Raw genomic sequence first — 14,329 nt, 5'->3', positions numbered from 1 at the left:
AAGATCTACACACAGCACTTGATTACAGTCCTGGGAGTTCTGGAGAAAACTGACCTTTAAATTACATTACTATGCACAGAAAAATCTATTTAAAGCGAATTTCAGTAACTAAGATATTTAAGTACACTTTATCCCCCCCCCGCCCCGAGATCTGTGAACAGGACTCAGGGTAACAAAAAGCATCTGATTTTGCTGATACTGGTCTTCCTCGGCACTGACACGGCTCCATCTCACTGCCCCGCAGCAGGCTCGCGCAGCACGCAGGCATCTCACACCCGGCACGCTACAGCACCGGGGGACGGCTGCGCCCGCGCGCCGCGGACGGCTCGCACAACTCGCCTGTGGCTCCGCTCCTCCCTCCGCTCTCTTACTGATAAAACTGCTCATCTGCAGCGCGCAGCCTGTGAGAACTGCCTGCCTGTATGAACGGCTGTTTTCACACTTCAGCTATCGTAAAAGCGTGTTTCTCCGAGCCTAAAAGGCGGCCGGCAGGGAAAGCACACAAACAAGGTCAGCGCAGTTTCACATGTTTGCTCTTTCGGGCTAATAAAATCTCAGAAAAAACAAATTTTGATTTACCGTGCCTCCCCTCCCCTCCCCACGAGCCGTGGCGGCTGTCAGTCCTTAGGGGCACGCACAGCAGGTCACCATGTAATGTCACACTAGGTGCTGGGATTCAACAAAGGCGAACATGTTGATATCTTTTTATTGCTCGTCAGCCTGCTTACCGCATTTCCCCCCCTATACAATTGGACACCTTTGATAATACGGAAAGTTCTGAAGCGGTGACATTTCTATTTGCAGTCAGAAAAGTATTCTTGTTTTCACACAGCAGCCGCCCGCGGTCTTGCTTTCTAAGCCACGAAGCATTATTCTTTATTTTACAGAAACTAAAGATGGGACTTCGAGGGTACATTTGTTTGTAACTGACGTAAATATTTAGCCTGCCATATAATGCTTTCTCAGGTAGCCTCAGGACTATTCTAGATTCTTTCCCAATTAAGAAAAAAAATATCTAAGGTCGTACTACCTACAGAGGCAGAGGTTTCACTGATCTACAACTACAGCTGCCGCGAGGCGTTCCGTTTTGCGTGGAAGTACAGGACGGAGTCGGTGGCTACGCTCCCTGGACGGGGGTGTGAGAAAACGCGGGTAACGGCGAAGCCCCGGCCCCGGCGAGGGCAGGATCGCGGCAGCAAGCTCCGGGTTACTTCCCTGGGAAGCGCCGCGCCCGTGGCAGGCTCTCCGGCAGCGTGCTGCTGAGGGCTGCGGTATGAAATACCGCGTTTTGTTGTAATTCCTAAAGAGGGGGACATTTATCTGGGCCATTTATACAAGAGTTATAACCCTAACAATATTTATACTCAGCATGTCATGTCAGCATTTACTACCAGTCTCCATGGAGATGGATTTTCATGCTGTAGCTATGAAATGCACATTGTTGCCACTAAGCCACTTCAGGCCTTTCTGGGAGCCTGCTGAATGCCTGACAAAAGTTGATGCAAACCAATAGTTGTTGTTCTTTGTTTGTTGCCAGACTTCTAGCAGAGCCACATTATGTCCCAGCGATTGAAGTGCCCATGTTCGCCCCCCTCCCGGCACAAAAAGGATCCTCAATTTCGGTGACAAGCGTGAAGTGGGCTTCTGCAGGGGCGGGCCGGCCCGGCGCGGGGACGGGGCGCGGCGGGGGGCCGCTGCCCGACAAAGCCCGACCCCGGGGTAGAGCCCGAGCGGCAGAAAGCGCGGGCAGCGCCCGGGCCGCGGCGACCGAGCCAGCGCCGGGCCGCTCCCGCTCCCCGCCCGCTCCCCGCCCGCACCCCGCGCCGGCCCGAGCGGCCCCCGCGCCGGGCGGCGGCTCGGCGGGACGGCGGCGGCCCCGCTCCTCCGGGCCGGCCCGCGGCCGAGACCCGACGGCCCCGCCGGCGCCCGGGGCTGCGGGCGGACGGCTCCCGGGGCTGCGGGCGCGGGTCGGGGGCGGCGGGCCGGGGGCCCGCGGGACGGTTCCGAGCGCGGCGTTGCCGGCGCTGCCCCGGCGGCGAGAGCCGGGCCGAGCTGGGCCCCAGCGGGCCGCCCCGCCGCCCCCCCACCCCCGACGGCGCCGCAGGGTCCCGCAGCGCGGCGGGTCCGAGCGCTGCGGGGCCCCGGGGCGGGGGGCGGCTCCCCGCGCGGGACGGGCGCTGCGGCTCCGAGCTCCTGCCGCCGGGCGCCGGGGTCCCCGCTCCGGCGGGCCGCGGGCGCGCTCCGAGGCCGGGCCGGGCGGGCCGAGCCGGGCCGTGCGCGGGGCCCCGCCGCGCTCTTACTGTTGGTAGTCCTGCTTGCAGTAGAGCTTTCGGTCCCGGAAGTAGCAGCTGGTGGTGAGGGCTTGCTGGCACGCCGCGCACTGCAGGCACTCCTCGTGCCAGGACGACTCGTTCACCCGCATCAGAAACCGGTCCGAGATGGGCCGCTGGCAGCCCTCGCACACGGCCTGGTGCTGGCACTCCGACCCTGCGAACGGCAGACGGCGGCGTCAGGCGCCCGGCCCCGCTCCCCCGGCCCCGCTCCCCCGGGCAGCCCCGCGGCTCGGTGACACCGCGCTGGACGGCCGCCGCCGAGCCCGCGCCCCGCAGGCGTCGGCGAGAACGGCCGTCGGCCGGGCCCCGGGCGCCGAGCGCAGCGCGGGGGCGACTCACCCAGCAGCACTCCCAAGGCGGCCGGACCCGAGCGCAGAGGGTGGTCCTCCATCTTAATGCCGTCCAGCATCTTCGGGCAGTCCGGCGGGCCCCGCGTGAAGCACCTTTCCAGGGACTCAGGACCTGTCGCGATGTCCATGGGGCGGGCGGCGGGGCAGCGGCGCGGCGGGGCCGGCTCAGCCCCGCGTCTGGCCGGGCGCGGGGACCGGCGGCGCGGTTCACCGGGAAGGCATGGGGCTGCGGCGGCGGGGGGGGGGGCGCGGGGCGCGGCCGGCGCCGCTGCCCATGGGCGCAGCCCGCGCTACTCGCGCGCGCACATGCCGCGCACACGGCGCGGGGCGGCCCGCGGCGTCACCTGCTCGCTGCGGCGCCGCGGCCCCACGCCCCTCGGCGCGGGGCCCTCCCGGGGCCGGGCGGAGCGGCGCGGCGGGGGCCGGGCGGGGCGCGGCGGGGCTTCCCCGGCGCTCCGCAGCCCGTGTGCCATGCGGCGTCCCGAGGAGCCGCGCCGTTTAGAGCAGGGGCCGCGGCGGAGGAACACACCCCCCCGGCGCCTCACCCCTCCTCAAACTTGCTGACATTTGAACTCCATTGGCGCGCGCCGTATCGCTGCGCCGCGGTGATCCGTCTCCTCGACGTCAAATAGTGCCCCGGCCCCGCCGGGCCCCCGCGGCCCCCGAAGCGCGGCGGCGCCCGGGGCGCGGGGCGGGCGGGCTCCGCGCGCGCCTGGCGCGGCTCGAGCGGCTCGGCGGGCGCGGGCGGCGCGGGGCCACGGGGCAGAGCGGGCAGCGGGGCCCCGCCGAGGACCGCGGCCGCTCCGCTCCCGGCCCGACGGCGGCTGCCGGCGCCCGCCCCGCCCGCGGTAAGGTAGCGGCGCGCGTGTGTGTCCCCCTCCCCGGGCCGCGGGCGGCGGCGGGAGCGGCCCCGGCGGGGGCGCGGGACGGGGCGCGGGGCCGGCTCGGCGCCCGCGCTCCGCAGCCGGGGGTTCCGCGCCGTCGCGGCGGGGCTGCCCGCGGAGGGCCCGGCCTCGGGGGAGCGCCCGGTGCCCGGGGTGCTGCGCCTCGGCGTGTGCGCGTGCGGCGCGGTGCTGGCACGCGGCGAGGTGCGCGTGCAGCGCGCGGGGCGGCCGGGCGCGGGCACCCCGCGCTCCCTCGCGGGCCGCAGCTCGCCGGGCCGAGCGGTGCCGCCGGTCCCGGTGCGGGAGCGCCCGCAGCCCCGCGCCCCGGCGCGCCTTTCGTTTCTGTTTTCCTGCCGATGCCGCCGAAAACCCGAGGAAATAAAAATCCGGAGCGGGTTCCGCGCGGAGTCCCGCAACGCGCCCCACGATGCGCTGCGACCCTGCCGCGGGTCGGGGGTTTGTTCGGAACGCTCCGAAAATGTCGATATTTAATGAGCAGGACGAGTGTCGGCTGGAACTGCAGAGCACGGCTTCTGCTCGGTCTTCAGATGGAGCCGCCTTTTTGTGCCGTTTCCGTACGGAAACGTCTCCGAAAGAAACTCGCGACTGTGTTTTAGTTAAATATTTTGGAAAGGGTTTTCAGTAACAGAGCTTATTTGGGTTTTGTTCTGGACGGTACAAATCGAAAAACCTTGGTAGCTAATGCTGAAAAAATAATACATGATTATTTAATTCTGAGATCAAGATAAAAGCTGCTTAGATTTCAGAGTTCCATCAGGGCAGAAAAAGCTGCTCGTTTACATTAATTTTTTATGTCCCCTTCGTATTTTCGCGTAAGGATTCGGTGTTCTCCATCGCGCGGGGCTGCCGTCAAATTATCTTCTACAATTGCGAGGAAAATTAGAGCCCCTCTTTCCTCTCCGCAATAGTTTACGTAACTTCTCGTTAAAAGAAGAAGGGGAGGAAAAAAACCAAACCAAACAGAAGGGCGACGGTGTGCGGCGGTCCCGCTGCGTGGCGGGCGGAGCGGGAACCCTCCCAAACTCGCGCCCGCAGCCGTAACTCAGCCTTTGTTCGTGGGCTTCCACTCGCAAAGGTCACACCGAGGATTTGTTTCTCCCTGCCGCGCGTGTGTGCGAACACCGCGCCGGGTAATTGTTGCCTTTCCGCTTACCCGAGGACAATCCGAGGAGGTGTTATGCTCGGTTTACACACTGCTTTTAACGAAAAACAAAATACAATTAAAACACCCACGCGCGGCACCGTCGCAGAAATCAAACCAGACCAAGGCGAATCCCCCCCCGCGGCTTGGTTCCCGCGCGGTGTTGGTTTTATTTGCAAGACAAATCTTTTCCTTTCCAGGCGTTTCGTTTCGACTGCGAGCGCCGAGCCTGCAGCGCAGCCCGTCGCGGTGCCGCCGTTCCTGGGCCGGGCGGGGGAGGACGAGGCACCGCGGCGGGTGGCGGGGGCTGAGCAGGGACCCGAGCCGGGACCCGGACGCGGACCCGCACGGGAGGCTCCGGCGGGGCGCGGCCCCCGCGCCCGCTCCCGGCCCGCCGGTCCTGTCCCGCGCCCGCCGGCGCTGCCCCGAGCTGCGGGGAGCGCTGCGGGGGCTCAGCTGAGGGCGCGCGGCGAGACCCTCCTGCTCCGTGGGCCCGCAGAGGCGCGCGGGACGGAACGGCCACGTTGCGGGACGGCGCGGGGCCCCGGGCCGCTCCGCCGCGCGGGCGCGCGCACCCCCGACGCGCAATCCCCGCGCAGGCACGGCGCCCGCGGCCGGGGTGCGCGGGGTCTGCGCGTCCCCGCTGCCCGCGCGCGTGTGCGGCCGCGTCCCTGCCCGCGCCGGTGCGGTCCCGGCCCCCGGGCGCGGACAGCCCCGCCGGGCGCGGCGCCGGACCCCGCGGTCCCGACGCTCCGCCCGCCGCCCCGGCTGCGGCACGGCGGGGTGCGGGGTGTGCGGGGCGCGCGGTCGGTCCCGCCGGTGCGGGGGGCCCCGCGGGTGACCCCGGCCCGGCTGACCCCGGCGCGGCGGGGCTCGAGCGCAGCCTGCCCCCTGCCGGCGGGCGGCGGCACGGCCGGGGCTCCCGCGGGCGCGGCGGGGCCGGGAGCGGGGCCGGGAGCGGGGCCGGGAGCGGGGCCGGGGTCAGCCGGGGCGAGCAGCGCCCGCGGGGCCGGGGCCGGGATCGGGGCGGGCGGGAGCGGGCCCGGCCGTGGCGGGTGCTGCCTGGCGGGGAGCCGGCGGCGCTACGCGGCCCTCGACGGGGCGGACCGGCCTCTCGCCTGGGCCCGGCTCCGTCCGCGGCGGCGGGGCGCGGGGGGGCTCGGCTCACCTTGTCCCGTTTCTGTGCCCCCACAGCCGGACGCTGCCCCTCGCCGCCCCGCCTGCCCGCGGCCGACGCATCGCTGCCCGGGAACCGGCCCGCGGAGCGCGGGGCACAGGCGCGGGCGCAGCTCGTCTGGCGTCCCTGCTGCCGGCGGTCCGCGGAGCTCCCCCGCGTACCGGGGCTCCCCTGAGCGGCTCTGCAGCCCGCGGCTCCGACCGAGCCCCTGTCCGAAGGCACCCCCGCACCGCCCGGGACCCTCGGCGGAGCGGACCCGCCCGGGCGCACCCGACGCCGGCTGTGCTGGGCCGTGCCCGGTCCGGGCGCTGTCCCCCCTCGGAAGGACGCGTGCGAGCCAGCTGCAGAGCGCAGTTACCGGTAACCGTAGACCGCCGGGCTGCTGCTTGCCGTGAGCCCCACGGGGCCGCCGGCACCGGCCCGGCCGCCCGGCCATGGGGGGTCCCCGCTGGCCCGGCAGCCGCACGGAGCGGGGCACCGGGCCCGGGGCCGCGCTGCGAGCCCGCCGAGGGGCCCGGCGGGGCCCTTGAAATGTGCCGACGGCCGCCCGGGGAGCGGGGACCCCCGCACCGTCCGCGGGGAGCGGCCCGGCGGACCGCGGCGAGCACCGGGTCGGTGTTGTCGTTGAGCAGGGTCCCCGACTGCGGGAGCGGATGCCGTCCCCTCGCTGCTCCTGCGCGGCAGCTCTTGGGCAGGGAAACTGCCGGGACAGCGGGGTCGCGCCGGGGAGTCCCGGCGAGGGCACGGGAGCGCGCGGCGCGGCGGGCGAGCAGCCCTGCTGCGGTGGGGCGCGCGCTGGGCGCGGCGTCGGGGGGCCCGCAGGAGCTCGAGCCAATTTACCGTGATTAAAGGCACAAGCAAGCAGGCGCCGCACATTTGCATGCGCCTTCATCTTCCCTAAGTGGATTTTTGCGGGCAGCGCGGCAGACAGGATGGGGCTCCGCGGCTCCGGCCGCCGGCGCAGCGCCTCGCCGTGCGGGATCGGGGACCGGGGGGCTGGGGGACTGGGAACCAGGGGGCTCGAGGACCGCGGAGCTTGGGGGCCGGGGGGCTGGGGACCGGGGGGTCGGGGGCCGGGGGGCTAGGCACCGCGGGGCTCGGGCCCCTCTCCCGCCCGAGGGGCCGCGGGACGGGCCCCGGCACCCGGCTTCATCGGGGCCGCGCTGCCTGGGAGCGGGGCCGCCCCCCGCCCGATCGCCCCTGCGGCGACGGGCCCGGCTCCGCGCGGTGCCCTGCTCCCCGGCCCCCGCCGCCCGGTCTGCCGGCTCGGGTGTCCCGGCGCCGGGTCCCACTCGGAGCAGACCTCTGCGCTCTCGCTGCCGACGGGCCGGGGCAGGGCCCCGACGGGGCGGGCAGGGCCCGGCTGGCAGCGGCGTGGCGCGCACTTGTGTCCCCGCGGCGGCCCGTGCCAGGTGCGGGGCTGGGGGCTGGGTTTGCCGCCAGGCTCCGACGGCTCCGCGGGTTTCCCGCCGGGGGGGCCGGGGGGGAGGAGGGGGCGTCTTTCCTCAGTTCAGGGCAAATACCTTCGTTTCACTGGGAAATTTAACCTCTCCTTGGAGCTGGATCCATTATAGGGGTTTAATATCCGCTCTTTTACAGCTCGGTGTTGTAAAGGCAGCAGCCAGGTCTGTGAACTCTGACATGTGCACCCGCGGGGGGGTCGGGGGGGCTGCCGGCGCGGGGAGCGCAGCCTTTCATCTGCGGGGCCGCGCTCCCCGCCCCCCGCCCGGCCGGGCCCGAAGCGCCCGCGCTCCCGCCCGCTCCCTCGGGGCCCCACCGCGGCCCCGGCGCTCCGCACACCCCCCCCGCGCCGCGTCGGGCAGGTGCCCGGGGTTCCGCCGCCGAGAGCCCCGTCCGAGCGGTGCCGGGGGCCGCTCCAGCACAGACCCGCTCCGGAGAGCCGCCTCTCCGCACAGGCGTGAGCGGTGCGGTGCGTCGGAGCGACGGGAAGGGACGAGGCGACCCCGGACCTCCCGCGAATCGGCAGGTGCGTGGGGCGGCCCGGGCGGGAGCGACCGCTGGGACCCCGCTGCGCCGGTGCGGAGGGCCGCGGCAGGCTGCCCGGCGGGATCCCGGCGGCCGCGGGGACAGCCCCTCCACCCCGCAGCGGGCGCCGGGCCCGTCGGGCGGGGCGGCTGCGGGAGCGCCCGTGCGGTGCCGCGGGCGGGGAGCGGGTTCCCGTGGCAGCGGGCCCGCTCCTCGGAGAGCGGGGAGGCGGCCGCTCCCCTGCTGCTCCTACGCGCTGCGGGATCGTTTCTGTATGTTTAATCGAGTAATCGAAATAAAACTCGATTTTCAGGAAGAAAAAAAAAAATAATCCCCAAATCCAACAACGAGAAATCGTTTCCTCCTGGGCCCGGCAGCCTCTCGGTGCGACTCACAATCCCCGCGCCGTGCCGGTGGGAACGCGGGCAGCGCCCCCCCCCCCGGGGCGTCCCCTCCCCTCCCGCGGGGCCCGGCCCGTCGGGGCAGGAGCCCGGGGCGCAGCGGGGGCCGCCGGCGCGGAGCACCCCCCGGGCAGGGCCCTGCAGCCCCCGATCCCGGGCCGGGGCCGGACCGAGCCCCGCTGCCCCGGCGCGTCCCGGTGCTTCGTGCGGGGAGAAAGGGAAAACAGAGGGCTTGGAGGGAACGGGGGGCTTCGGCTGCGGGCCGGCAGCGGCGGGAGCGGCGGCGGGGGGCAGCCGTGCTGCGCGGGCCGGTGTCCCCTGCGCTGCCGGTGTCCGCACAGCGCGGTCACGCCAGGCGAGCCCGCAGCGCTGCTCCCCGCCCCGGGGGACGGCTCCGGCCCGGGCGCGCCCGCCGCTGCCGCGCCGGCCTTGCGGGCCGCAGAGGTGGGAAGGCTGGCTTCGGGACCCGCAGCGCACGCGGGACAACGAGCGGGAGGCAAAGCGCTGCCGCGCACGAGCCCGGGCGGGGGGGGCGCGGGGGTCCCCGCTCCGCCGGACCCCCGCGTCCCCGCCGCCTCCGCCGCAGCTCCGTCTCGCCCGCGGGTTTCCCCCGGCCCGCACCGCGCCTGGAGCTGCCACCGCCCCGCACGGCGCGTGCTTGCCCGGGGCCCGCCCGCCGCCCGCACGGCAGCATCTTCCCGTCCTCACTCTCCTCCCGCCTGCCTCGGGACGAGACCCCGCGCAGCCCTGGGGCCCCCAGCACCGCGCTGCACTGCCCGCTGCCCCCGCAGCCCCGCTGCCCCCGCAGCCCCGCTACGGGGCACCGGCGCACGGTAGAGCCCGCCGGGCCCTCCCTCCCGCCGCCATCCCCCGCAAGCTCGCCGTGCGGGTGATGGCGGGGCGCGGGTCTGTCGGCCCCAGCTGTGGAGCGGGGGGAGGCGGAATCCCAGCCGGGGTCATTTCCCAGAAGCGATCGCCGTGGCGCGGGGGCTGCCGCGAGCAGTGGGCACCGCAGCCCCGTTCGGGCCGACCTGACACTCCTCCCCGCACCACGGGTTTGTCCCTCTAATTATTGCCGCGTTTTTATTTTCGGTCAGGACGAAAGGTCTGCGCCGCTTCCCGGCCGTGGCCCCGCCGCGCCGTGCGGTGTCCGGCGGCTCCGGGTGTGCGGGGCGGGCGGCGGGGCTGGGCCCGCTCCGAGCCCCGGGCTGGGTCTCGCTCGCCCCGCGGAGATTCCCCGCAAGTCTGAAGCTCAGGAGCTGCGAAGCCCGCGGGGAGGGCGCTGGCCGGGGACGGACGCGTTGTCCGAGGGACCCGCACCGCGCCAGGCGCATTGACCGCGGCCGGGGAGCGGCCCCCGGCCCGGGTGAGGGGCTGCCGGGCAGACAACGGTCACAGCGGGCGGGGAGCCTCAGGCTCTGGTTCTCGGTGGATCCCTGCAGGCGTGAGCGCGCTCGGCTGCGGTCTCGGTCACCGGGAAGCTTGGGGCACGGCATGGGCCCCCCCCCCGATGGTGCAGGGACCCCCCCAGCACAGGTCCGGGTTTGTTCTGTTCCACACAGAGCCGGAGCCAAACCCTGCTTCAACCCGCGGCATTGCTCGGGCGCGATTTAAAAAGCAAGCACCCCCCGCCCCAAGAAGCCCTCTCATGTGAGCTGATCGATCCACGCGTTCCCCTTTCTGGTTTCGCCTGCGCAGCGCGGCTGGGGCAACCGGGCCGTCAGAGCAGCGCGGCCGCCCGGCCCCGCAGCCCGCCCGCACGCTCGGGACCCGGCGCGGCGGGGCTGCCCCCCGCCCCGCTCCCTCCGCCGGCTCCGCGCCTTTTCCCGGTGGAGGCTCCCGACCCGCGGCCGTGCGGGACCCCACGGCAGCCCCGGGCCGGCGGTGCGGGACCCCTGGCGGGCTGAGGCCCCCCGGACCTGCCGGACAGAGACCCGGGCTCCGAGCCCCGAACACCAACAGCACACGAGCGCCCGGGTCTGAATTTTTAGTGGTGCCAAGGAATGAACCCGTCGCCCGTGGGAGCGGGGACGCCGAGCGCGCCGGCGCGGGGTTAGCCCGGTGCTTGCGGCCGCGGGTTACGCGGTGCTCAGGAGGCCACCGCAGCGTTGCACGGCTCTCGCGTCCCGTCCTCCGCGGCTGCGGGAGTTGGTGAAGTGACAGGATTCGGGGTCACACACCCCCAGACCCCCTTGGTCACCCGCAGGGATTTCACAGCAGAAGGCAAGGAAAGCACCAAGCCTCAGTGAGCTGATTTCAAGCTATCATCACACACTGCCCAGCCTGAAGCATTTCAAAATTATTTTTTTCTGACAACTTTTATGCTAAAGATTCTTTTTCCTGCCTTTGTGTGGGAAGAAGGAGTTGCGATCAAAGATGCTAAGAACAAGTGTGGTTAGCTGGTAAAATATGATGCTAAAACAAGGTATTAATAAGGAATTAATGCCGTGAAAAGCCGGGTATCAATGTATTAATATGTTACTTATCAGATACTAAAATGCTGCTGTTAAAATGGGAAAAAGCAGTTGCGAAGCCTGTAAGACTTTGAATTTTCAAGCTCAATTCGCCAAAGGTGATGGAAAAATGTTGCACAACGTTACTGTTTTGTTTTGAAATCCTAAGGCATCTCCGCTGCCGGAGCAGCCACTGCTCACTGAAGCAAGTGCTGCTGGCTTCAGGTGTCCCTGTACCTAGCCCCCGGGGACAGACACGACGTCCCTGGGACCCCGCTGCTGCTGAAGGCGGGGTGTCTGTGTCTGCCGTGGGCACGGGTGGGCCAGCCCCTGCCGAGGTCTGGGCTCTCTGCAAGGAGGCAGAGAGGAGAGCAGGACGGAGGTGGGCTGAAACTGCCCTAATTTAAGCCCTAGAAAGGCTGGGAAGGGGCAGATCACAGAATGTATGAAGCGCAAAAAATGGTAAAGATGAAAAGGAATTTTCAGGGTAACTTTTTGTTTCCTTTTGGCAGGTGAAAGACATAGAAAGCAGTTGTTTATCGGTGGCTAAACAGAGTGTTCGGCACTCTGAGATACACAGCGGAAAATATCATATGTCTGCCAGCAAGAATGTATGCTTCTAAAATACAATTACCTTGGAAAAAACAGCATTTTAATTTCAATTACAATTGTTCTATGAGAGACAGATGTGAACTGCTAAAATGTTTATAACGTGGCTTAACAGTAAAAAAACAAATATTAATGAAATGTGTTTCACTGATGGGATTTGATTGGCATACTGTATTAATTACAGGCCTTTCACCTCTGAAACTGCTGTTCTAATCCTGTCAGTGCCCAGGGAAAACAACTTAAAGCTTGTTTATATATTCTAAAATGTTATAGAATCATATAGGCATCTTAAAAGAAAAAAAAAGAGGCTGAATTTTAGCCTTTGTTTCACTACAGTGAAATACTTGAAGAGAAGCATCTGCCAACATATACATTCTGGTCACCATCCCACAGCCCCAACACACCTAGAATATTTACAGACACTGCTACATGCAAATAACATCTGTCGGATCCGTAATTTGGAAGGAAAATTACAACGGCAACCGAAACCCTCTGGCCTGACAGAGCCGAGAGCCGCAGGTCTCCAGCAGTGGAGCGGGGAACACCGGCCTCCTGCGTGCGAATAGTAATAACACTGAAATCATCAGCAAAGGGCAGCTGATTTCAGTGTCCCTAAGCCAAAGTGTTCAAAATCCATCACTTAGCTTTACAAACATCGTAAGCGCAGTTTAAAAGCATTTGATCTTAAACCGTCCTTTATTTTTATTCCTCGTGGCTAAAGCAGTGGGCACCTTCTGGTCACATTTGTAAGTTTTTCTTTGCAGCCAGAAGACCTTTCTTAACCTCAGAGGTGAAGCATTGCTTGGGATGTGCCTGCACCCAGGGAAAAGCCAGACCTCTCTCCAACCGAGCATCCCATGCGGGTTCACTCCAGACCCGGGGAAGACAGAGACCCCCCGACCACGGAGCAGAACCTGCGCCAGCACCTGCGTTCGCGGGGCAGACCCTGCCTGCGCAAGCCAGAGCACCCCTGTCCCCTGCCAGCCCCCGGCACCCTGCGCGCCCACGAGCCGGGGGACACCAGGGCCCTCTCCTTTCCGTACCGGGGAAGGGCGCGGGCTGCTCTGCCAGGCTCTGCATGGCACCCACGTCTGGCAGGCCGCAGGAGGGGGCAGCTGAAGGAGACTCCACCAAGGGGAGGGTGCTCTAACCCTTTCCATAAGTAGGAAATGGAAATAAAGAGAGAATAAACCATTTATTTAGAGCCCAGAAACTTCAGTGCAAAAAAGCTCTTTGGCCCTTAAGCTTCCACCAAGCTAATGTTAGGGTACCCTACACACAAGAAAACAGCAGAATGAACCGGCACTGCTAACCAGCACTGCTAACCAGCACTGCTAACTAGCACTGCTAACCAGCACTGCTAACGCACAGGGATGAAAGGCAGCACAAGTGGCCTACATCCTGCAGTAACCCCCTCCTTAAGACCTCAGCCCTCTCCCTGCTCATCCCATGTAACGGAGAGAGCAAACGGTCCGTCAGCCGCCTGCTGAGAAATCCTGTGTGGGACCCAAAGCGACCCGCAGAACCTGTGGGCTAATTTAGGTGAATGAAGATAATTAGTCTGCAAATAATAGGGACATATTTTTCTCTGTAGTAGAAACACTAAAATTTAAAGCACCTTAATGTAGTAAGCAACTTAGCCCCTGTGTCAAAATGGAAGTGGGATGAAAAAAACCGTAAGAGGACAATATTTTGAACTGTAAACCCCATTTTAGCCTGTTCTACGTGTTCTATGGCAGGGCATTTTTTGTGATGTGGATACAATTCCACTAGCGCATTAAAGTTTATTGGCCTTGAAAAAATGGATGCATCCCCGATGATAGAAGGCTTGGTGTTGTACGGTCAGTGCGTATTTTTTTTTATCTCTGTCTTAAATACAACTCAGACCTTTGGACTCCGTATGGAGTTGGACTTTAGCCTTTTCCTGCAATTATTTGGTGTCTTGTTAACATTTTATGAGCATGTCTGTTTAAATAAACCTATTTGATGCGCATTTATTTTGTCTGTAGCCTGCTGTATAGGATGGATGTGCTTTTCTCTTTGTCTTTTAAAAGAAATCATAATAAAGCTGAACAATGGAACTGCAAGGGGAATAAATTTAAATATAGTGTTTGTTTCATTTAACAACAATACAATACAGTTGAAATCAAATAGACCTGACAACATTATTTATGAGGATTTAATATTTATATGCTAAGTGTATAACATTTGGATAATTACAACTGTAAAGCATCAGTTTGTTTGCCAGTTGCATTGACTGACATATTTCAGCACTACAGGCATAATTTGTTTGCAGTAATGGGCTGTAAAAAAGGCTGGAGTTTTAGAGGGCTTTTTAAAACCACCCTTACTCTTTTTGTTTGCCTTCTGAATACTTATAGAGAAAGAGAATATCTTCAGAATTTTTACCTGTTTGCATGAAAAGATCTTATTTATTCATTTCTGCCTCAGCAACGACCTCAGCGCGCAGAGCAGAGGCACCGAGGAGCGCGAGGCATGGCCAGCCCTTCTCCGCCACCTGCACGGAGGCCTCGGCCCTCCCCAGGGAATCCGAGAAGAGGGAGCATGTGTGCATCCTCCCGCTGCCGTCCTCCTCCTCCCCGAGAATGCCCGCAGCCGCAGGGCCCAACGTATCCACACAAATATTGCTTTAGTAATTCATTAAGCTGTGTAGATCGTGCATTCTCTACAGCTCCTTAAAACATCGGATTGATCCCTTTTCGATCTGTTGGTACCATCGGTCACACACCAAAGGTGTAAAAGTGAGAATTAAGACATGCCTGCCAGCCTCTGCCCCCGAACTTCCAACCTGCCGAGTGATGCTGGCTTTGTCACACCCACTGCAGTCTCAGGAAGGGAGGAAGGCAGGTAACAGCGGAGGAAGCTTGGAATAATGTCAAGCTATTTTTCTTTCTCTATTCTTTACTTGCAAAGTATTCCTGGTAAGGTTTTAATCTTCAGATGCTGAAAATAA

The 14,329-nt window shown here is 65.0% G+C and overlaps 1 protein-coding gene across 3 annotated transcripts in view; it reads right to left on the bottom strand.

Annotated features, from left to right (window-relative positions):
* LMX1B (LIM homeobox transcription factor 1 beta) overlaps nucleotides 1-2,811 on the bottom strand; it is a 102,991-nt gene extending 100,180 nt beyond the window's left edge. For all 3 annotated transcript variants that reach the window (XM_075439472.1, XM_075439471.1, XM_075439473.1), the window contains exons 1-2: nucleotides 2,673-2,811; nucleotides 2,301-2,487 (exon numbers count right to left, since the gene is read on the bottom strand). In XM_075439472.1, coding sequence (XP_075295587.1) covers nucleotides 2,301-2,487; nucleotides 2,673-2,811 — 326 coding nt within the window. The remainder of the gene's footprint in view (nucleotides 1-2,300; nucleotides 2,488-2,672) is intronic.
* Nucleotides 2,812-14,329: the final 11,518 nt, after the last annotated feature.

Source organism: Opisthocomus hoazin, chromosome 19 (genome assembly GCF_030867145.1).
Source record: "Opisthocomus hoazin isolate bOpiHoa1 chromosome 19, bOpiHoa1.hap1, whole genome shotgun sequence".
NCBI classification, from domain to species: domain Eukaryota; kingdom Metazoa; phylum Chordata; class Aves; order Opisthocomiformes; family Opisthocomidae; genus Opisthocomus; species Opisthocomus hoazin.
The sequence above is the reverse complement of the archived record's forward strand: the minus strand, read 5'-3'. Positions and strand labels throughout refer to the sequence as shown.